This window comes from Notamacropus eugenii, chromosome 2 (assembly GCF_028372415.1).
Source record: "Notamacropus eugenii isolate mMacEug1 chromosome 2, mMacEug1.pri_v2, whole genome shotgun sequence".
NCBI lineage: Eukaryota > Metazoa > Chordata > Mammalia > Diprotodontia > Macropodidae > Notamacropus > Notamacropus eugenii.
Genome location: NC_092873.1, coordinates 514,653,784 through 514,678,275, shown reverse-complemented (window position 1 = coordinate 514,678,275; position 24,492 = coordinate 514,653,784). Strand labels below are relative to the sequence as shown.

General features: G+C 48.4%; 1 protein-coding gene across 12 annotated transcripts in view; it reads right to left on the bottom strand.

Annotated features, from left to right (window-relative positions):
* ACOT11 (acyl-CoA thioesterase 11) overlaps nt 1–24,492 on the bottom strand; it is an 85,281-nt gene that overhangs the window by 40,708 nt on the left and 20,081 nt on the right. For 10 of the 12 annotated variants that reach the window (XR_011975836.1, XR_011975837.1, XR_011975838.1 and 7 more), the window contains one exon: nt 419–620. Coding sequence is in view for 9 of the 12 variants with exons in the window: in XM_072649555.1 (XP_072505656.1) it covers nt 419–620 (202 nt within the window). In the remaining 3 variants the exon portion in view is untranslated. Of the gene's footprint in view, nt 1–418; nt 621–20,432; nt 20,658–24,492 lie in introns of those variants that run through there. The other 2 variants (XM_072649561.1, XM_072649563.1) reach the window with 2 other exon arrangements.

Below are 24,492 nucleotides of genomic sequence, written 5' to 3'. Positions count from 1 at the left end.
TGCTGAGTATTAACAGTTAACATTATGGCACAGTGCCTGCTCCTAGAAGACTATGTTGGGTTCTGGGCACCAGGCTTTAGGAAGGACGTGGACAAGCTAAAGATAGCCCAGGAAGATGAGGTGCTTCTGTATGGGTCGTGAGAGGACGAGTTGAAGGGCATGAAGGTGTTTAGACTAGAGAAGGGAAGGTGAGGGTGGAGAGGGAGCAGGGTAGCCTTCGCCAAGTATTTGAAAAGCTGTTCAGGGAGCACAGATTAAACTTTCTGCTTGGTCCCAGAAGGTGGAACAAGGAGCCAGGAAAGTCACCCAGCTGTCAGTATGAACTCCCTAACAATGAGCCATCCACGACGGGAGTGGGCTGTCCCCGGATGGAGGGAGGGAGGGAGAGGAAAGGAGGGAGGGAGCTTTTGGGCTTTACCTGAGAGACAGGCAGTTATGTCTATCCACTTCAGCAGCTGACCCACGCTCAGCTCCCCTCGGTGGTTTGTGTGGCATAGCAGCACCAGCTGGCTCATCTGTACCTCAGTTGGGTTCCTATAGGTCTCCATGGTGCCAGCTGGGTCCTGGGCTCGGCCAGCCTGTTTCCGGGACGCCCGACTTGAGAATATGGAGGTGAGACCCTGGGGCAGATGGAAATGCAGCCCCAGAGAGCAAAACAGGGAGGGGAAAGAGGAAGAGCAAGGAGAGAGTGAAAAAGGGGAGAGCAGAAGGAGAACAGACCAGAGAGAAGAGCAAAGGGAAGAATACAGACCATAAAAGACAAAGAGAGGAAGGGGTGGAGGGGAGAAACAGAGAGAAGCAAAGGATGAGAGAGAAGATCCAGATTAATCACCAACCAATGCTCATTCTCATCCATCCACCTGGACTCAGCTCCCTGATGCCCCAAGCTCCTAGGCTTCTCCAGCCTCCCAACACTAACCAAAAAAATCCACACCAGCCCTGGACTGGGCACCACCTCCATGCCCCAGGAGGCAGAGGGACAGTGTGACTTCCCCCATGCCCCAGCTGCTCCCCTGATCTCAGACTAGGAGGCCACCTCCTGCTCAGACACATGAAACCAGAGCTCTGTCCCAAGCCCAAATCCAGGAGCCACTTGCCCCAGACCCTGTAACTCAGATGCAGGATCTCCTCACAAACCAGGTTTTTGTGTCCTCCATCAGCACCTTGCTAGCCTGTCCCTTCTCTGCTCCATCCTGTAGCAGTCACCCCACCTCTGAGACATACTAGGTGGCAGCCCACCCTGGTCATGCCTGGTCTCTGATGGCCAAGTATCACCTCTCCATTGTCTGTACCAATCCAATCAATTAACAATTCAATTAATTAATTAATTAAAGAACCATTTATAAAGACTTACAAACAGAAAAGTCAAGTATTCCCTGCCCCCAAGAAGCTTCCACTGGGGAAGAGAGAGGGTCCTGGTCTAACAAGTATTTATCACCAAGGCCCTAACTGCATACAGCCCTGCCCTCAAGGAGGTTAGGAGGATGCAAACTTGGGTGAGAAAAAGAATTATACCTTTATTTTCACTAAATGAAATTTAGCATTGCCTTCAATTAATGAATTTTTTAGAAAACCATGATTCTAAAATTGGGAAAGAATTTTTGCAACTAGTGTCTGTGATAAAGGCCTCATTTCTAAAATAGAGAACTGAGTCAAATGTACAAGAATACAAGTCATCTTCCAACTGATAAATGGTCAAAGGATATGAACAGGCAGTTTTCAGAGGAAGAAATTAAAGTTATCTATAATCACATGAAAAAATGTTCTAAATCACTGTTGATTAGAGAAATACAAATAAAAACAACTCTGAGGTACCACATCACACCTATCAGATTGGCTAACATGACAAAACAGGAAGATGATAAATGGTGGAGAAGATGTGGGAGAGTTGGAACACTAATTCATTGTTGCTGGAGCTGTGAGCTGATTCAACCATTCTGGAGAGCAGTGTGGAACTATGCCCAAAGGGCTACAGAAATGTGCATACCCTTTGACCCAGTAATATAGCTTCTAGGACTGTATCCCAAAGAGATCATAAAAATGGGAAAAGGTCCCACATGCACAAAAATATTGATAGAAGTTCTCTTTGTGGTGGTCAAAAACTGGAAATCAAGGGGATGCGCAGCCATTGGGGAATGACTGAACAAGTTGTGGTATATGAATGTAATGAAATACTATTGTGCTGTAAGAAATGATGAACAGGAAGACTTCAGAGAGGTCTGGAAGGACTTATAGGAACTGATGCTGAGTGAAAGGAGCAGAACCAGGAGAACTTTGTACACAGTAACAACCACAGTGTGCAAAGACTGTTTCTGATACACTTAGTCCTTCACAACAATGCAAGGACCTACAACATTTCCAAAGGACTCTTGAGGCAAAATGCCATCCACATTCAGAGAAAGAATTATGGAACTGGAATGCTGAATGAAGCAGAATATTATCTCTTTTTTATGTTTTGTTTTGTTTTGGTTTTTCTCATGCTTTCTCCCATTCATTTTAATTCTTCCATGCAACATGACTAATGTGAAAATGTGGTTAATAAGAATGTATGTATAGGGCCCATATAAGAGTACATGCCATCTCGGAAAGGGAGGGAGAAGGGAAGGGGAGAAAATCTAAGACTTATGGAAGTGATTGTTGAAAACTGAAAACAAACAAATTAATTCAATTTAAAAAAAGAAAACCTTGATTCTGAGAAGGCCTCCGTAGGTTTCCCCAGATTGTCCAAGAGGGCCATGGTCCTACCCAAGAAGTATTTCTAATGTGCCCTTTTTGGGCCAGGAAAGATAGGTGGAACAATGGTTAGACCACTGGGTCTGGAGTTAGGAAGACCTCATTTCAAATCCAGGCTCAGACACTAGCCATGAGTCCTTGAGCAAGTCACTTACCCACTTTCTCTCTCAGTTTTCCCACTTGTAAAATGGGAATAATTAATAGCAGCTGCCTCACGGGATTGTTCCGAGGATTGAATGAGATAATATTTATTTAAAAAGCTCTTAGCCCAGGGCCTGGCACACAATAGGCACTTAACAAACATTTCCTTCCTTCAAGATGTCTAAATGTACTTAGTGTTGACTTGTTCTGTAGGACGTTTTGGATAGCAGATGTGGAGGCCATTCTAGAGAAACACCCACAACTAACATTTTCTTGATTTAGAGCCTCAGTCAGGTTAGTCTGGTTAGACTAGGTTAGACAGGTTAGACAGGGTTGCTCCGTGAAGCAGAGAGATCAGGAAACAGGGCTTCTAGTCCTGACTTGAGCACTGTGTGACCCTGGGCCCATCACTGTCCTTCTCCAGAACTCATTTTCCTTACCAGTTAAATGAGGAAGCAAAACAAGGTGTGCTAAGAGGTCCTTCCCAGCCCCAACATTCCCTGTTCTCAGGCCCCTCCAGCCCCGACATCCCCTGTTCTCAGGCCCCTCCAGCCCTGACATTCCCTGTCCTAAGGCCCCTCCCAGCTCTGATTTTCTCTGTTCTAAGATTCTGATCTCTGATTTCCATTGATGGACAAGGATGGAATAGAAAGTTCACCCTGACACTGATCACTGGCCTGGGATCTTTCTCATAAAAATGGTTCTTTAACCCCCTGTCCAACCCTCATGGAGTTCATTGTTTTGAATCCCCACATAAGACTTTACATTTGTTTTTTATTAATTCCTACCTTCTCAGAGTCCCTGGATCTGAGGCCTGTCCTTTCCCCAAGCTCCATCTGGTGTAGTCCTGACCCCCTCCCCTGCCTGGCTTTGCCACCCCCCCAAGTGTGACAAGCATGCTCTACACAGACCCCCAAGGACTTCTCCCACTTGTGACCTGACAGACTCCTGGGAGCAAAGCCAGACCCAGCTAGTGGAAAGATCCTCATATACTCAAGGGTAGGAAGACCTAAAGGGATTGTTCAGTCTGATCCTTTCTTTTACAAGAAAGAAAACTGAGGCTGAGAAGATAAAGGTCTTCCCCAAGGCCACTTGGTGGGTTGGTGGTAGAGAGGAGCCAAACCCAGCAGTCCTTATTCCCAGCATCCCTAGCTTCTCAATGCCTGGGCTTTAGACCTTGCCCCACCATTCTGTTCCTCAATTCCTTCCTCATTCTCTCCCACCTTTGCAAGGGACCACTTGGTGGAGACAGCCTCCCCTTCACTCCCCCCTGAGCCAGCCTTCCTGGGGCCTACATTCCAAGTGAGTGAGCTAGCCCACCACCATCCTGTTACCATGGTGACAAGTGCCAGGCCTAACCGGGCTGTCACGCACCTTCAGTTAGCAAACGAGAGAGAGAGAGAGAGAGAGAGAGAGAGAGAGAGAGAGAGAGAGAGAGAGAGAGGCATAACATCATGCAAGGGAGCCAGTGTTAAAATTGGAAACACACACACACACACACACACACACACACACACACACACACACACACACACACACACACACACACACACCCTTTGGCAAAGGGAAAAACCTTCTACCAGGAAAGAAAAAATTGATGCAAAGAGTGAAAGATATTGAGCAGCTCCTGACTGGGGTTGGGGGGATGGGGAAGAGAGAAGCCCAGTCAGGGGTATGTATCTACAACGCTAGTCTGTCTGTCTGTCTGTCTAGCTGTGGAGACAGTGTTAATGTCTATAAAAAGCAGACATCCAAGGGGTCCACATAGGTCTATCCCACAATCTCTTGGTTGGACAGAATTTTGAAGGTATGAGTCCAACCCATACATGGACAGAATCCCCTCCATACCATGAAGACCAGTTATAGGGAAGTCACTACTTGCCCTTGAAGTCCATTCCACTCCTGGACAAACTTCCTATAGTAGAAAAAATCTCTCTCTCTTTCTCTCTCTCTCTCTCTCTCTCTCTCTCTCTCTCTCTCTCTCTCTCTCTCTCTCCTTCCTTCCTCTCCCCCATCTCTCTCTGTTTCTGTCTCTCCATCTCTGTCTCTCTCTTTTTCTTTCTGTCTCTCTATCTCTCTTTACCTCTCTCTTCTCCCTGTCTCTAGCTCTCTTCTGTCTCTCTTTGTTTCTCCCTGTCCCTTTCCCTCTCCTGTCTCTTCATCTTTCTGTCTCTGTTGGATCTGTACCACTCTCCTCTCTGTCTCTGTCAGTTTCCATCTATCTCTGTCTCACTTTGTCTTTTTGTCTCTCTCTCTTCTGTCTTTATGTCTCTTCTCTTTCCCTGTCTCTGTCTCTCTTTCTCTCTGTCTTGGCCTTGCCTCTCTGTCCCTCAGACTCCCCCTCATCTTCAGCTCCTGGCTCCGCCCTCTGGAGCCCAGCAGAACAAATCCATCCCCTCCTCCAGGTCACAGTCCTTCAGATCCTTTAAGACAGCCTCCCACCACCCAGCCCCATCCTTTCAGCTACTTACTACCTGTATGACCCTAAACAAGTCCCTTCAGCCTGGCTGTGCCTCAGTTTTCTCTCCTGTAAAATGAGAGAACCAGACTCTAGTCCTCTGAGGTCCTTTTCAGCTCTTGCATGGCCTGGGTACCAGTCTGCATGATCTTGAGCAAGTCACAGCTCAAGTGTCTGGGCCTCAGTGGCTTCATGTGTAAAATGAGGGCTTGGACTCAGTGGGAGCTAAGGTCTCCTCTGGCTCTGGATCTAAGATCCCATGAATAAGGTTTACAAAATGCTTCTCCTGTAAAGCAGATTAATCTCCTTTTGAACAAACTGAGACCCATCAAGGGGGCAGTGCTTTGCCTATTGCCACCAAGATGGTAAACAGGAGAGCCCACAATCTAGGTGTCTAGAGTCCCTGACCCAGCCCCCAGCCCATTAGAACCACCACACTGCTTGTCCTAGCCTTTTTACTGCCTCTGAGTAGGGCTGACGCTCCACTGCCAGGGGCTGGGACCTATTTTTAGCTCCCCCCACCTCACTCAAAGTGAGCAGTCACACCACAGCCGAAAGGGGAAGGGGAGCATCTACAAAGCGGGGATAAGAGCATGGCCTGGCTCCCCGCTCCTTATATGGGGAACTCCTGGCCCAGCCAAGGAGAGGCAGCTGGTTCCCAGCTGGGATGAAGAGGTTGCCCTCCCTTCTTCTGGGAGAACCAGCTGGGGGACAGTGGGAGGCCAGAGGAGGCATTGGCTGAGCCCAGAGGCAGGACCCCAGCCAAGGGCCAATGGTGCTGGGAGAGCCAGGCCACTACCCACCCCCACGCCCAACAAGACCAGTCACGGGGACTGCTTTGGGTGAGAAGATGCCCTGAGATCATGTCAGGGCACTCGGTGGTGAAGCCAAGTGGAAATGATGGTCCCAGGCTCTGAGGCTTCTCACACTGAGAATCACAGCCCGGCCTCAACAGATGTGGGGGAGAGAGGTTACCTTAGAGGAACAAGACATGACCCCCTTCGGAGAACACAGGCCAAAACAATTGCACATGGCTTGGCCCATCACCCTGTGTTGCTCCTTACTCCAAGGTGATGCCTTGGATATTTCACTTTCTCTTTGGGCCTCAGTTTCCTTTTCTGTAAAATGAAGTAAAAATATTATAGGATTATAGATTTAGAGCTGGGAGGGACTTCCAATCCTTTCATTTCCCGGTAGGATCACGAAGTGTGAAAGAATCATCTGAGGCACAATTCAAACCCAAGTCTTCCCAAATCTAAGTACAGTACCCTAGTGCTATGCTGTCTTGTGACAAGCCCCCTCCTCCTCTCTTCGGATCTCTAGTCCCTGCCCACTGTCTCTTCCTTTCCTTACCTGCCAAGGTAAATCCTGCTCTGCCTGCTCCCTTGATACCACTCTCTCCTGCAGCTTTAGGACCTTACTTGTGGAAAAGGTATTGGTTTGGATTCTGATCATGCCTGATGCTTGGTGACTCTGGGTAAGTCACTTCTCCCTGGGCCTCACTTTCTATAGCTGTAAAAGGAAGGCATTGAATCGATGGCTTCTGAGACCTCTTTCTGGCCTAAACTGAGGATCCTCTGACTGCCCTCCCTCCTCTCACTTCTGCTTGTCAAGACCCTTGGCTTCCTGCAGGGATCAGCTGCAGGACCACCTCTTACACAATAAATGGCTGTGGACCTCATCTAGACTTCCCCTATCCTCAGGCATCTTCTATCAAAATTACCCTCCCACCAGCTTCTTTTCATCTGTCAACAAATAGACCCAGGTCCCCCAATCCTAACAAGTCTTCTTTTGAGTATCCAGCTACTGCCCTATCTCTCCTCCCCTTTCATAGAGTTTTAGAGTTGTACTGTCCTTTGGGGAGGGGTGGGGCATCTAGGCCACCTCAGGCTCCGGATATAATGTACTGGACATGAACTCCAGGCTTCTATTTGAGGGACCTCCGAAGAGGAAGAGCCCACTCTCTACCAAGGCAGCCCCCAACCCATTTTAGGACCCCATCCATGGTTGAGAACTTCATCCTGATATCAAACAAAAAAAAGTGGGGGGGCACAAACAAAACATGTCTAATTCCTCTTCCCAGGGCTTGAAGAGTTATCGGCTAAACACCCCCACTTCCTGATGCTCACATGAGAGTCACCGTCAGCATTGCCCTCCTCTGAGCTCTCTCACATCGGAACAATGTTCCTTCTCGAACTGCAGAGCCTATCTGATGCCTCTACTGCTCAGATGTCCATCCAGGCCAACTGCCTCTTTATTCCTGGGAGCTCTGCCTCTCCCAGGGCTGCCGGAGAATCCCCTATCACACGGTTGACTCGTACAGAGCTCAAGGGCTTCTAACTCCCTGCTCTTCTTCAGAGAGACTATTACCTAACCATGCTCCTGTCACCTTCTACTTGGGAAACTGATTTCTTGAACCTGTGTCAGACCCGACATTTATGTCTGTGGAATATCATCTAGTTGATCCAACCCAGTCCTCCCGCCTGGGCAGACCTTGTTGAATACTGGCTCTCTCAGCCAAGGCACTAGTCAGTACCTCTCCTCCTAGCTCTAGGTCAGCTGGAAGACCTGTGCTTTAGGCCTCCTTTCCTTATGGTCTGCTCTCTGACTCCGCCCTCACCACCTTGGGTCAACAAGGGTCTAAGCACCACATTCCACGGTTGTTGCTCTAACCTCTACCTCAACAGAGGCACACCCCCCACACCCCCCAGTAGCTTTGACATTGTTGATAATCTCTTCTCCCTGGACCTCAGAGCCCCCACACCCTCCTGGCTCACCTCCAGCCATCCAATTGCCCCGCTATCCTCTTTCTGACCCCTCAGTGTGGGCTATTCTAGCTCTATAACTTCTCTTGAGTCTGACCCCTCCTCTCTTCATAGTATAGGACCTCATTTGAGGCACCTAGGTGGTGCAGTAGATAGAGCAGGAGTCAGGAGGACCTGAGTTCAAATCTCACCTCAGACATTTGACACTCACCAACTGTGTGACCTTGGGCAAGTTGCTTAACCCCAACTGCCTCCTCCTGGGTCATCTCTAGTCATCCTGATGAATATCTGATCACTAGATCCAGATGGCTCTGGAGGAGGTGAGGCTGGTGACCTGCACAGCCCTCCCTCACTCAAAACAAAGTCAAATTCAAGTCATGTCACCATTTCTCTGATGGTGTGGTCTTCTTTGTCAACCAAGAACAAACACACTAAGGACCTCATCACCATCTAAGGGAATGTCTCTAAGACCCACCTAGGAAGTCTTCCTCTCTTTTCTCCTCATCGCTAACTTTTGTTGTTCTGACATCCCCTGTTCTCAGGCCCCTCCCAGCCCTGACATCCCCTGTTCTAAGCTCCCTCCCAGTCTTCTCTGCTGCTGTAGCAGACCATCTGCTGCTTTTTGTCACCCCACAGGAGGGGGCTCCAAAGTTTTATCACTGTCCCTCACACATGGCTGGTCACACAGACGCGTTTTCCCACCTCCCAACTCTGCAACACTCGCAGAAGGTACTGGTCCCTCTCTGGGCCAGAAAAACTCACAGCTGTTCCCCTTCAATGGTCTCATTGTCCAGAGGGGCCCAGGCTCCTGGGACACAAAGGACTGAGCAGAAGGGACTGCCCTGAACAGAAACCAGCCAACCCTTCCCCCACACACACTCAAGAGCCAGAAAGGCCCCTGGAGAGCCTCAGCATCCCCCATCCCCATTACTAGAACTGCAGCCAAAGGGTCAGCCAGTCCCTCTCTCTGTCCAGCCTCCTAGGCTCCTGGCCCTGCCTGAGTAGCATTGTTTCCCAGCCTGTCAAGGTCCTACCTGAAGGCAATGGGATGGCTCATAACTCCAGGACTTTTAGAGTGTTTCTCCAGCACTTTAGAGTGTTTTCTTCCACTCTTCTTCCACTTTACAGATAGAGAAACTGAGGCTCATAGAGGAAAAGGGACTTTCACAAAGTCTCTCATTGGACCTGAGCCCAGGGCATTCTAGTCCACCTTCAATGTTTTTCCCCCTGACCCCTGCTGGCTTCCATTCAGGGCAGCCTTCTCCATCCTGGACATGAAATGCTTCTCAAGGCCCCTTGTAAGGGGCCTCATTTCACCACAGGATTCTGAACCAGGCACAAGCAGTAAGCCACTCATGTCATTAGTGCAATTTGACTCCAATCTTCTCCCTCTCCCCATTTCCATTTACGTTTCCATTTCTAAAACCCTGATGTTTACAAAGCACTTCCCTCACAGCCCACTGTATTATTATCCCAGGGATATTAGAGAGGTTACAGGGCTTGCCCACCTTCATACAGCTAGCAAGTTTTCTGGCTACAAGTCCAGGCAATCTAGAGCTGAAAAGGACCTCAGAAGCCATCAAGTTCAATTCCCTTATTTTACAGAGGAGGAAATTCAGGTTAAGTGACTTGCATAAGGTCACATGGGCAGCAAGTAGGAGAGGGGTCTGACTCCAAAGCCAATGGCCTTCCCACTTGGATCATTTATGTCTTATTCTCCTACTCCATTGGATCAGATCTTCTTGGTCCCTAACAAAGGGTCCTCCACCTAGTAAACGTCCAATAAATATTAGCTGAGTGGATGAGCTCAGCACTGTGCTAGCTACACTGGGTGAGATGGAAAAACTGGTTTCCAGAGTTTTTGTCTGGTTCCAAAGACAATATTTACATACCAGATAGCAGACACTGGCCTCTCTGCTATTCCTCAAACACAGCTCTGTCTCCCAGCTCCATTGATTTGCTCTGCCTCTCCCCATGCCTGGAATGCTCTACCTCCTCATCTCTGCCTTTCCCAGCTTCTTACAAGTCCCAGCTAAAGGCTTACCTTCTACAGGAAGCCTTTCTCCATCCTCCTTAATTCCAGTGCCTTCCCTGTGTGGGTTATCTCTAAACTTAGCTGGTCTATATCATGCTTTTATAAAGCTGTTTGCATTAGAGGTATGGTCCTTGAGGTCAGGGGCTATTCACTGGTTTGTTTTGTGGTTTATTTGGTTTTGGGGGGATTCCTTCTGAATTCCCAGAGCTCAGCACAATGCCTGGCTAACAATACATACTTAATAAATATCTATTGACTGATGACTCATTGGGACAACTCTAAGACTTCGTGAGATGTCAGTCGTAAGAAACTAGAGACAAAAACTGGGTTCAAATCTTGCCCCAGGGCTTGACTAGTGGTGTAATCCACTCTCAACCTTAATTTCTTAGGGGCTCAGATTAAATGGTCTCTAAGGCCCCTCCTTGCTCTGATGCTCCCTAAGCTCTTTCCCAACTGGGTCATTCTATGTATGTCTCTCTACAGCCCTGTACTTGGTATGGAAGGGGTTTCGGTTTCATCCCAGAGCCCATCAAATTCCAAGACAAGGTCAATAAAAGATCCTCCTCAAAGATAGGATGAGGAGTAAGCTCCACACTACCTCCAAGGAATGGACCAGAGAACACAGGTATTGCTGAGGAGGCGAGTGCCAGACATTGATGCCCCAAGGGGATTCTGATTGGAGTGCCTCCCCAAATTCACCTAGAAGACTCAGATGTCAATAATATCAACTAAGCAGTATTCTCTAACAGAGAACACTGTCATGGGGAGGAGGGGGCAAGGGGAAATTGGACAGTGAATCTGGAGAGCAGAGAGCCACCCACTGAAGCCAAGGGTGCCCTGTAGCTACAGAGCAGGAAGCAGTGGACTTAAGGCAGAGGATTCCCATTCCAGCCTGGCCTTGTCTCAGTCCTTCTTCTCTTTGACCTTTCTGTAGCTTCTGATACTGGTGATCACTCTTTCCTCCTTGATACTTTCTTCTCTCTAGGTTTTCAGCCCTCTCCCCTTCCTCGTTCTCCTCTTGCCTCTCTGACTGCTCCTCAGTCTCCTTATCCAGTTGATGCCCTCCAGTGTCTTCCAGGATTCTGACCTAGACCCCCCCCTTTTGACTTCTCCCTCTACACTATTTCAGTTGGTGATCTCATCAGCTTCCACAGATTTAATTATCATCTCTATGCTGAGAATTCTCAGATCTACCTAACCTGCCCTAACCTCTCTGCTGATAAGTCTGCTTGCCTCCAAACCATCCTTCATTCAGCCACCAAAGTGATTTTCCTAAATCTCAGGTCTAACCATCTCAGGACAGCTAGGCAGAGTGATAGAACACTGGGCCTGAGATCAGGAAGACTCCTCTTTCTGAGTTCAGATCTGGCCTCAGACCTGTGTGACCTTGGGCAAGTCACTTCACTCTGTCTCGGTTTCCTCATCTGTAAAATGAGCTAGAAAAGGAAATGGTAAACCACTCCAGTTTCACTCCCACGAAAACCCCAAATGGGGTCACAGAGTCGGACATGACTGCAACAACCAAACTACCACCATCACCACAACATGTCACCTCCCTACTCAGTAAACTCCAATACTTCCTATCACCTCCAGGAGCAAATACAAAAGCCTCCATAAGGCATTCGAGATCCTTCATGTCCTCCTACATTTCCAGTCTTCTTACACCCTGCTCTCCACCAGGTGGCCTTCCATCCAGTGATACCGGCCTCCTGGCTGGTCTAGCACACACCAGACACTCCATCTCTCAGCTCCAGGTACTCTGATCCTCTTCCTCTCCACCTACTGGTTTCCCAGCTTCTTTTAAGTCCCAACTAAAATCCCACATCTACTGGAAGCCTTTCCAACAACCTCTTAATTCCAGTGCCTCCCCTCTCTTATTTATTTCCTATTTATCCTCCATATAGCTTGTTTGCATATTGTCTTCTCAATCAGATTATAAGCTCCTTGAGGGCAGGGACTGTCTTTTGTGACTTTCTTTTTTAATTCCCAGTGCTCAGCATTGTGCCTGGCCCATAGTAGGTACTTAATAAATGTTTATTAACTGACTATGTGACCTTGAACAAAAAGCTGAGCCTCTCTGGGTTTTAGTTCATCTATAAAAAGCCTCTTATGTCCCTTGAGATCATTTCCAACTCAAACCCTATGACCCACGGCAGTCACACGAAGGGAATTGTCTCTAGAAGGGAGAAGAGAAATTCATCCACAAAGTCTGAGAAACATCTGCTTCTCTTGGCTCCCATTCCAAGCTGTCCCTGGTCCCTGACCTGACGTGACCCCAAGCAACACAAAGGACCAAGCTCCACCTGGCTTTCGGGCCAAACGTGGCCTTCATCAGGAGTTAACCTATGGGCTCTTCTCTCAGCCAAGGCATGATGGCAGTGAGTGGCAGTGGTGCCCATGGACCCCAGGCACTTGACTGTTGGCCCAGTAGCTACATCCAGCAACCAAGCTTATCCTCCTAAAGCACAGGTTGGACCATGGCTGTCATTCCCCTACTCAAGCAGCTCAGTGGCTCCCCATGCCCTCCAGGAGGCTCTTTCTCACCAACATCGTGTACTAGGTAACTGGAAGCATGAGAGGGATCCCCCAATACTCTTTCCAAAGACTAGAGTCAGCATTCATTCTGCCCTCCAACTTGGAGCTCTCCAAACAGGCTTAGCTACAGCCACTGCCTCTCCCTCTCTTCCTCCCTCCCTCCCTCTCTTCCTCTCTCTCTCTCTCTCTCTCTCTCTCTCTCTCTCTCTCTCTCTCTCTCTCTCTCTCTCTCTCCCCCTTTCTCTTTGTCTCACTCCCTCTTTGTCTCTGTCTCTCTCTCTCTCTGACTTGCTTTCTCTCTGGAAGTCATTTTGATTTCCAACTGTGCCCCACCCTGGGACTTTGAACTTCATTCATATCAGACCAGATATGCTCCTTGATTGAGCCACCAGTGAATGTGAAAGAAAGGTCTGGAGAGGGCTGGACATTGTTGGCTAAGCCAGGTTCTGGCTGGGCTCAGGACCATTGAGTCCCAGAAAAGAGAGAGAGACAGACAAGAGAGACAAAGAGAGAGAGAGACAGAGACAGAGAGAGAGACAGAGAGACAAAAGAACAAGACTTTCCCCAGAGCCCCACCTGGGAATTCTTGTAATTGAGGCAAATTTTGTCGGGGAAGAGGGCAAAAGCAGGCAGAGAGAACAGTTAGCAGATACACAGAGTTAGGGGGGAAAGAGCATCCTAGTAAAGAGCCCCAAAGACCAAATCAAGTCTGAGAATCATTCCCCCTCCCATGTCCACACCCGAGAGCAAAGTCCTATTTGCTCCAAACTAGACACAAACCCCAGTGCTGACATACAGGGTAGAATAGAAAGAGAAGCAAATTTGAGGTTAGACAATGTAGGATAACAGCCAGTTAGCACTTATAGAGTGCCTACTGTGGGCCAGGCCTTGTGCTGAGTACTTGACAAATACTAACTCTTTGGATACTCCCTAGCTGAGAGGTAGGGCTATTATTAATGCCCATTTTACAGCTGAGGAAACAGAAGCAGACAGTGATTAAGTGACTTGCCCAGGGTCACCCAGCTAGTCAGTTTCTGAGACTGGATTTGAACTCAGGCCTTCCTGATTCCAGGCTCAGTGCTTTATTCTCCTAGCTACCTAGGGATGGGAGCCTGGCTCTGACAATTACTAGCTGGGCAGATCCTTATATCTCTCTGTGTCTGTTTCATAGCCTTTGAAATGGAATCAAAGGCAGAAAGCAATTTGGAATACCCAGAAAGTTACTAAACTGTGCATATCTTTTAACCCATAACACAACAGCAACTACTTCTACTACTACTGCCACCACCACTACTACCACTATTGCTGCTGTTGCTACCACTACTGCCACCATTACTAATACTACTACAGAGATACCACTACATAGTCCAAAGACATAGAAGAAACAGGAAAAGGACTCATATGTACAAAAATATTTAAAGCAACTCTTTTGAAAGTAGCCAAAAATTGGAAACTGAGAGACTGTCCTCCTACTGGGAAATAGCTGAGCAAATTAAGGTATGTGAATAAGGTGGAATACTCTTGTTCCACAAGAAATGATGAAATGGACAATTTCAGAGGAAACTAGGAAGACCTCCATGAACTGATGCAGAGTGAAGGGAGCAGAACTGGAAAAGCTAAGTACACCATGATAACCTCTGGGCAGCTAGGTGGCACCATAGTGCAGAGGGCTGGGACTGGAGTCAGGAATATTCCTCTTCCTGAGTTCAAATCTGGCCTCAGATACTTCCTAGCTCTCTGACCCTAGGCAAGTCATTTTGCCCTGTTTGCCTCAGTTTCCTCATCTATAAAATGAGCTAGAGAAGGAAAGCACAAACTACTGCAGTGTTTTTGCCAAGAAAACTCCAAATGAGGTCACAAAGAGTTAAACATGACAGAAATGACTAAACAACAACATTTTAGAGAAAAACAACTTAGACTTCAGATCTCTGATCAATGAAATGAGAAACCGCAAGCATGCACAGTAGAATGAAAATGGAACATGGCTCTCACCTCCTGACAGAGGCAATGAACCTGAGATGCAGAAAGAGACGTGTTTTTGGACATGGCTGATATGGGAATTTGTACACAGTTACGTATGGAGGGATTTGATTTGGGGATTTTCTAATTAAATTTCATTTGCTTAAGGAAGGAGGTGGGAGGTGGAGATTAAGTTTTAAAATACTTGATACTTGAAAAATATAAAAACATTAAAAAAAAAAGACAAGGACACAATCTGCGCTGCCCTGCCCTGCCTGATTCAATTCAATTCACTGTATTAATAGCAGTGATATCAATAATGATGATTTATAAAGCCTCTTTGTAAACCCTAAAGTGTTTTACATACCAGATTTCATTTGATCCAATGAGATAATGGATATTAAGTGCTTTGTAAACCTTAAGGTGGTATGTCAATGTCAGCTATGATTATTGCCACACTAGAAAGTCGTGGGGGGTGGGGGGGTGAGATGGGGCAGGGTGAAGGTGGGGGAAGAGGAGGAAGGTGCTCTCAGCCCTCCCTCCCTCCTTCTCTTCCACCTACCCCCTACCCACTCTGCTCTCTAAAGGGGAAGAAACTGTGTTATCTTAACTTTATTTTGGCATAGTAAGTGGAGCATTGGTCCCAAAGTCAGTCGATAAACCTCTGCTTGGCACCTACTATGTTCCAGGCACTGGGCTAAGAGCTGTGGATCCAGGCAAAAGCCAGTCCCTCCATCCTCAAGGATGTCACCCTCTAACAGAGAAGACAACATGCAAATAACCCTGGACAAAGGAAGGATAGGATAATCAACAGGGGGAAGGCTCTAGAAGTAAGAGAGACTAGGGAAGGCTTCCTGTAGAAGTGAGTTTAATTAGGACTTGAAGAAAGCCAGGGATGCCTGGAGAGAGAGAGAAAGAGGGACAGTCAAGGCAAATGCCCAGAGCTGGAAGGGGAAGGGACATGCCAGGAAGAGTGAGGAGGTGAGTGATGAACGGAAAGGTAAGTGGAGGCAGCCAGAAGTATGTAAACTCAAGTAGAGGATTCTACTTTTAATAGGGAGACACTGGGGGTTACTGAGCAGGGGCGTTGCAGGGTCAGACCTGCAGTTTAGGAAGATCGCTTTGACAGGTAAGTAAAGGATACACGGGGGTGGGGGTGGGAGTGGGGGAGATTTGTGGCGGGAAGACCCAGATTCAGATCCCACTTGTGACTGTGAGACCCTGACCAAGTCCTAGCTTCTCATGGGCTCTAGGGACCTCTTTAAAACAAATCTGCAGAAAAGGCATCGTCCTCCATTCGCTAGAGGAAGGGTCCTCATCAGGAAGCTTCGGACGTCAATGAAGTCACAGACGTAGCCCCCAATTAGTGCCCTGCTTCTGACATCACCTTCTGATTATTCTGTGACTATATCTTATAAGTAGTTGCATGCTTATTTACTTATAAAGTATGTATTATTCATGTTATATATAGTAGATCATATAATATATCATTATTATTAATTTATATTCTAATATAGTATGTTATTACTTATAGTAATTAGTAGTAGTTGTATCTTATCACTCAAGTTATCTCTTGCCTGCACTGGCTTGTTGGAATTTTGTCTCCCGAATTAGACAGTTCGCTCATTGAGGGCAGGAATTCTGGGCGCTTTTTCCTTTTTCTTCCTTTGCATCCTTAGCGCTTAGCATTGTGCCTGGTGCCCGGTAGGACTTACTAAATGCCTGTGGAATGTTTCGCTCTTTATTCTTAGATAGGAACTTGTTGTCTCTCGCCATAAAATGTGAGCTCCTTGAGGGCAGGGATGAATTCCTTTGTATTTTTGTATCCCCTGACACTAGCATAGCCCATCAGCAGAGGGAGGGCTTCCCTCACAGAGACATACATGGGGTTCTCGACTTCCCTCTTCTAAATTCCTTACTCTCTCCTTCCTTTTCTATCCCCTTCTCACTCTGTTCTTCTCCCCTCTCCCTTTTCTCTTCTTCCCCTCTCTCTTTTCACTTTCTTCTCAAACTCACCCCTCCCACGAAAGAACCATCCTCACTGACAAGTCAGTGGAGCATCCATTAAATGGCTGTGGTGAGCCAGGCACCTTGGGAGGCATGGGAGATACACAACAAAGTACAACCTCCTGCCCTCCCCAAGCTTACAGTCTGGGGGGGTGGGAAGGGCTCCTCCCTGTAGAAGTATATCCAAAGACATAATTAAGCAAAACAGATTAACTCATTGGCCAAGCCTAAGGACATTTCTCTACCAGGATGAAAGAGAAGTAGAAGAGGGGATGGAAAAAGGAGAGGTGGACTTGGATTTGGAGATGGAAAGGAACCTTAGGTGGGGCTGAGCTTCCAGGGTCCCCTTAGAATTAGAATGAGCTCTCCTCGTTCACTTTTCCTCTTTACTACAGACTCAAGCCAAGTCATTCTCCCTGTCTGGCCTCAGTTTCCTCACCTATAATACAAGGGGACTGGTTCCCCTCTTCCTTCTTTTCTTTCCCTTCCACTCGTTCCCTCCTCCCCTCTCCTTTTCTTTTTCTCCCCTCTTCTCTCCTTCTCTCCCTGCCTCTCCCCTCCTTTTCTCTCCTTTCCTCTCTTTCCACCTCTCCCCTGACTCCTTTCTTTCTCTCTTCCCTCACCCTCTCCAAGAAAGGCAGGCCTGGCTCAGTGGGAGGGGGGCAGGAGAGCTGGCTGGTGACAGGCACGTGCCACAGGGCTAAGCCTGGTGCCCCCGTTGTGCGCCAGCCCACCCACCGGCAGCACCACCCTCTCAGACAAAGCCTCTCAGGTGTCAAAACCCCCAAGGGCCGTGCCTCAGTTATCCACATTAATTTACACCCTGGAGACCCTGGAAATATTAACAAGATGGATGGAGTATTTTTAGAATATTAGGGGACTGAAAGGAACTGAGTGTCTGGCCTCATTAAAAATCTTCAGTCTCACTCAGCTGTCAAATTTTTAAGGCTGTTGACGGATGCTGCCTCTGGGTCCCCATGGCAACCAGATGCATTACCTCGAGATGGCGGCCCGCTCACCATCACCCCACAAGTGACCCACTTCTGGGCCAGGGGAGCAGAGACTGGGGGAGGGGCTTTTTTAAAAAGCACCTTAAAAGTCAAATATATCGTTTGTCATCATCACAGACTCTGTTCTGGGGCTAATAACCCACAAGGTGGGAAGGAGAACCTGCCAGGAAGATGAGAAGGTTCACAGGAGAGGAAAATGGGGGAAAAGGACAGAGGGAGAGAGAGAGAGACAGAGACAGAGACAGAGACAGAGACAGAGACAGAGAGACAGAGAGAGAGAGGGAGAGAGAGAGAGAGAGAGACAGAGACAGAGACAGAGACAGAGAGAGACAGAGAGACAGAGAGAGAGAGAGAGAGAGAGAGAGAGAGAGAGAGAGAGAATGAGAGGGTGGAGAGACATACATGGGGAGAAAAGAAAGGAAGGAAAGTACCACCAGAGAAAAAACAGAAGGGGAAAGGGAAATGGGAGTAAGAGAGGGCAAGACAGAGGAGGAAGACAGAGAAAGAGAATGCAAAGACAAGGGAGTGGAGGCAGAAAAGGAAAGAGGGACAAGAGAGAGAGGAGGTGAGAGAAACAAGGAAAAGAGAGGGAAGAGATGGAGAGAGGAGAGAGAGAGAGCAAGGGAAAGAAGGAAGAAAGCAAAAGAAGACAGAGGGGAAAAGAAAGAAAGGGAAGGCCATGCCCATTCCACTTTGCGCACTCCTGACTCCCTGGTACATTTCCACAGCCCCAGAGCAGGGCAGCCCATCAGCCTTCTGAGATCACAAGCTGTTAGCAAAGGAAAGAAAGCTGGCTCTCTGACTATCTGTCCAGGCAAAGAAAAGGGGCAGGTAGGGGCAAAGGAGAGCTTCAGGGGCTGGGCACAAGGAGCCTTCTGCCTCCCCAGCCAGGTCCTTGGCTTCCCAGCATCTGCCACAGATTCCTGCCACCTGGGAAATCTCCAATCAGAATATTATCCATGCCATCTAGCCTGGAAACCTCCCTGGGCTGCACTCCAGGCTCCACCTCTTTCCTCTTTGTAAGAAACCACTGCACCTGGTCGGGGCATGCTTCTTTTGGAAGTCTAAACTCATCACTAAAGCAGGGTCCTGGATCCTAGCCCCAGTTCTTTGGCCCCGTAGGGAAGACCCTTCCCCTATCTGGGCCCACACATCCTCCTCTCTAAGATGAGAGGGTTGGACTCATGATCATAGGACCATAGATTCAAAGCAAGGTTGGGATCTTAGAGCCATCTAGGAAACAGGCCCAGAGAGGTCAAGGTCACATAGAGAGGAGAGGGAGGTAACTAAATTCCTACTATGTGTCAAGTACTATATTACGCACCTTTCAAATATCATCTCATTTAAGCCCCATAACAACCCTGAGAGGCGGGTGCTCCCCATTTTCAGCTGAAGAAACTGAGGCAGAGAACAGCTAAGTGACTCATCCAAAGTCACAAAATTAGCAAGTGTCTGAGGCTGGATTTGAACCCAGTTTTCCAGACTCCACACCCAGTATTCTGTCCACTGTGACACCTAGCTGCCTTACCCAGGCAGTAAGTGACAGGGTCAGGAGGTGAAGCTACATCTGACTCCAAAGACAACCCTTCTCAGGGTCACATCCCTTCTGTCTCTAACATTCTGTGTGCATTTTCTATGTTCTAGCATTCTTCCAGTTCTGGTAGATTACATCCCAAACTCCCTTTCAGAATATCATGTTGTAAGGTACCTTCTGTGGCTGACCCTGGGAAAGAGAACAAAGGATGTGAGGGACATCTGAGGACCTGTTGGGACCCCCACCCTACCCACCCCCCCCAGATTCTAAGCCTGACAGGGTGGCATCTCACCCAAAGCTGAAGACAGGGTCTTCCCCTAGAGGACTTTACAATCCAGCCAGGGAGACCAAGTCAGCACACATAGAAAGAGCCCTGAGTTACGATACCAAATGCAGAATTAATTAGCAGTTTGGGCCATCCTGACTAGCTCTCAGTGTACAAAGAAGGTGATTGAAATGGAGCCAGAGGGAGGAAGCTGAGGCACAGAAAGGTCAATCAACTCACCCAGGGTCACACTGCTGGCAAGATTTGAACTCCAAGTCCAGGGCCCTGTCATCTAAAGAAGCAAGCAAGGAAGACTTCCTGGAGGATACAGGGGGTCCAAGCAAGTGGATCCTAAGACAGATCCTGAGAAGATCCCTTGGTCTGTTTGTGCAATAACTAGCAGCCTCCATCCCCACTCATCACTGGTCTGAATGGTCAGGGGCAGAAGCCAAGGATTGGAACTAGTGGGGCGGGGGGGGGGGGGGGGGGTGGGGGGGGGTGGGGGGGGGTGGGGGGGTGGGGGTGGCGGCTGGAGGCCTGACTTCCAGGCCATAAGTATGTCCCTGGTGAAAAGATCCTCTGAACCAGCTCCTGGGCTCTGAGGACAAGCTATATGAGGCTAGGCTAAGCTTCTCAACAAGTGTGCATGCACACACACACACACACACACACACACACACACACACACACACACACACACACACACACACACACACTGCTGTAGGATTAGGGCTGGAAAGGCCCTTAGAGACGACCAAAGCCAGCCCATTTTCCACATGAGGAAACCGAGGCTCTGAGAGTTCAGGTCATTTTGTGCAAGGTTACCCCAGCCATAAGCAGCAAAGTTAAAACTTAAACCCATGTCCCCTGGCTCCCAGCCTAGGCCTCTTTCCACTGACATGGGGCTAGTCAGAAACGCCCTAGACAGCCTGCAAGAACCAGAGGGAGCTCTGAGCACAGGTGTGAAGAGAAATTCACCTTCTAACTCACCTGGTGCCACCGCTCCTGAGCTCACCAATCCGAGGATGACAAGGACCCTGGCCTGGGCCCCCACTCCAGAGCCAGACCACACAGCAAAGTCACAGACCAAGAACCACAACGGTGTTCTGGCTTTGGGAGGGGCCTCAGCTGGCCCGACTCCTCTCCACCCCCCTGATCAAAGGCTCATCCAGATATACAGATCACCCATGACAGCCTAACCCCTCCCTCTGAGGAAGTTCTAGCCTGCCTTCCTGCTGGCCTGATCCTCTCCCAGGAAGAAGGTGGGAGGGGAGTGTTCTAACATCCCCGGCATCAGGGTTGAAATGAGAGCCCTAGAATCTGAGTCAGAACTGTTGCTTGGAGACCATACTCCAAAACTTGCTAGTCGGGTGACAGGGGGCAACTCACTTCACTGCTATGGGACTCAGTTTCCTAATCTATAAAGTGGTGTAATAACACTTGCACACTCTACCTAGAAAGGCTGTTGTGAGGAAAGCACTAGAGAAATGGGGACTAGATAAGGATGAGGAGGATGTCACCCAGGCCAGAGATCATTTTATCTTTAGCCATTTTTAACCATTTTCACAAGCTTGGCCCCAAACAAGAACTATGAGAAGACACCTTCTCTTGCTTCTTTGCAGAGGTGGGGGATTATGGGTCTGGAACATGGCAAACAACTCAGATTATTTCAATATGTGGGTTAGGTTGGCTGAACTGTTTTCTTCCCTTCTTTTTCAGTCTTTGTTTTAAGATCAAATAATAAAACACTTTATAAACCTTAAAGTCTTATTATTATAAGGGACAGCTCCCTGGGAGAGGAAAGAAAAATACAGTGAAAAGTGTCAGTGATAGAAAAACAAACAATGGCTCCAAATTTTCTTGTAAAGCTGAATGAAGTTTTAGCATGATGGCTCTTTCAGACTAGAGGTGAGGGACTTGGAGGGCCCTCCTGCTTTAATGCTCACCCCAGTGAGTTCAGTTCAGGGGCTGGTTGGATCGCTGACCTGGGACACAGAAGCCCTGATCCAAATATGGCACACGCGTCCTTTGGGCTCCCCTCCCACCTCAGTTTCATCCTCTGTAAAATGGGGATAATAACAAGGTCATTATGAACTCTGATGAAATAAAGTATGCAAAGCTCTTTGTCAGAAACTGAAAGCCACTGTTATTATTCACTGAATCACAAAATATCTAGTTGGAGGGACGCCAGTGGCCATGTATAACAGTTATTATTATTAATTAGAACTAAAACCCAGATCTCCCAACTCAAGCCCTTCCCTTCTCCCAGGGCGGGGGTTTTTCTACTCTGTACCATCTCATCTGTCCCAGTGCTGACAGGCAGGAAAGAGGCCTTTGGAGGTTGGAGGGAAGGGAGAGAAGGGGATGCAGGAGGCTGCTGGCCCAGGACCCTGGCCAGGAACCAGCCTGGCAGGACGTACTGTTCCCTAGAGTTCTATGAGCCAATAAGATCCAGAGAAGAGGGAGGTCACTGTTCCCCAGCAATTGCCCTGGGGTCAGCCTAGGCCAAGGAGAGAGGAGCAGGCAGCCATGGGAGACCAGGGCCTGATGCCTGATGAAGAAAGAAGCTACCCATCTCTCCTCAAGTCTGGGCTCACTGAATTCTTCCAGTCATCTTGCATGTGTCCAGTCAGGGGCCAGGGCCAGGCAGAACTGCAAAATGGGCAAGCTGGAAGGGGCATCCTGGGTCAGCTAAGTCATCAAGTCATTTTGGGTGAGGCAAGGGGAGGGTGTTTCCTCCAAGTCACAGAGAGAGCAAACAGCACAGCTGGAGACCACCACCGTGCCGGCTGGGGTACCCTCCCAAGCAGTCATCCATCAAAAATGTAGTCAATGCCTTGCCTGTGCTGGGCACCTGGCTACGGGAAGGTAAAAGCCCTTGAGGACTTATATTCTGTTTGGGCAAATCATCACATACTCATGTAAATCTGTACCAAACACATAGAAAACACTGGATGTTGTCTCCTCCTTCAGACTGCGGCTTCCTGGGGGGTTGGGAGGGTGTCTTGGTCTTTCTTTGTAACCCCAGAACTTAGTACAGCTAAGGGCACATAATCAATGTTTGCTGACTGACTCATTGTGAAGGGATCTCAGAGCTCATCCAATCCAACCATCTTCCCTTAAGAGGTGGCCCAAGGGTCCACGGCAGGCCTGAGTTCTGAACCACCATGTTTTTAAGGAATTCAGGACTTGAGGAAGAGGAGAAGAGCAGGTCTTGGACCCCTGGAAAGAGAGAGAATGAGCAGGGGCCAGGACACTGCAGCCACTGAGAGCTGAGCCAAGAAGAAAAGGAGCCCAGGTCTGATGGCGTCAGTGAGCACCAACAGCCCCTGCGACCTCTGGGAGAGTTGGAAACCCTGCTTGGCATCTGGAACTCCCCCTCGTAACTCGGCTCTCCCTCCCTCTCCAGTCTTCTTACATCTTACACACACTCACACACACACACACGTACACCCATATATATGCACACACACATTCATCCACCCACCCATCCCTCTATGTACCTATTATCCATCTAACTCTCTTCCCATATATACATATATATATACACATTCCTATAAACACACATTATCCATCTACCAATCTCTCCATCCTCCATATGTTTATTTCTCTCCCCCTCCCTCTCTCCTTTCTCTCCCACCTCTCTCCCATTTCTTTCTCCCTCCCCCGCTCTCTCTCTTCTCATTCCCCTCTTCTTCTCCTCCCCATCTCCCCGGCCTCTTTGCTCTTTCTCCCCCAGATGTTTCATCTCCAGACTCCATGCACTGTCCCTGGCTGCTCCCCCTCCTCTTGCTGGCTTCCTTCAGGTCTCAGCTCAAACACACCCCCCCATGAAGCCTTTCCCAATTCTTTTCAATTCTAGCGCCTTTCTTCTAATAATTATTTCCGATTTCTCACATGTATATATCTTGTTTATATATAGCCATTTGTACACTGTCTTCCTCATTAGATTGTGAGCTTCTCAAGAGCAGAGGCTGTTTTCACCTTTCTTTATATCCCCTGCCCTTGGCACAGTTCCTGGCACATAGTAGGTGCTTAATTAACATTTAGTGCCTGACTTGACTGAGTGAAATTAGGAAAGGGAGGTGTACAAGGAGCATGGGGGAGTATGGAATATTCTGACTGCTCCTCCCATGCCAGGGAGGCGGGAGGGCGTGAAGGTGGAGCCGTCAGTGAAGAGGAGGGTCGTTGGCGGTTGTGAGGAGCCACGCCAAGCCTTAGCAGAGGCCAGGGAAGGAGGTACAGGATAAAGGTGAGCTTGGTCATCATGGCCCCCAGTTCCAGAAGGCACGTTGGGATGGGCAGACATGGCCAGTGAGAGAAATCAGCAAAGCAGGACTGAGGAAGAGGAGGAGACATCAAGAGGAAGGGTTTGGATACAATTTTCTCCTATGTGACAGGAAAGTGATTAGTACAGGAGAAAATTTGGAGCTTTCTGAAGATTGCAAACAGATTTACATGAAAGGAATGACTGCTTTGCCCCTCTGGAGAGCCCAGAAAAATCACTGACATTGAGACACAAGCAGGCCTTGCCCGGAGCCTCCTGGAGGCAGCTAGGCTCATCCAGACTGGGTTCAGCTTTGAGGGCCTGACTCTCAACAGGGCTCACTGACTCCACCCCAGAGTTTTATTCTTGGGAAAGCTCAATAAAATAAAATAAAACTTCGGATATGGCTTCTGTCTCAGTTTCTCTAGACAGGGATTATTATTCTACTTTACAGAAACCAAACTGAGGCCCAGAGCGGTCCCCAAGGGACTTGCTCAAATTAGCTAACATATCCAATGCAGCACATTTCAAAGCCCCACAAAAGGGTCAGGGATTTCCCTTTCTCACCTCCCACTCATTCCTCAACACCTGGTAATCTGGCTTCTGTTCCCATCACTCAATGAAACCTTCTGCAGGGTCCCCAGTGACCCCTTTGTGGCTACAGTGGTCTTTTCTCGGGCCTCATCCCTCTGAACCTCTTCATAGCATTTGGCTGTTGACCATCTTCTCCTCCAGGAAATCCTCTTCTCTCTGGGTTTTCAGGACACTGTTCTCTCCTGATTC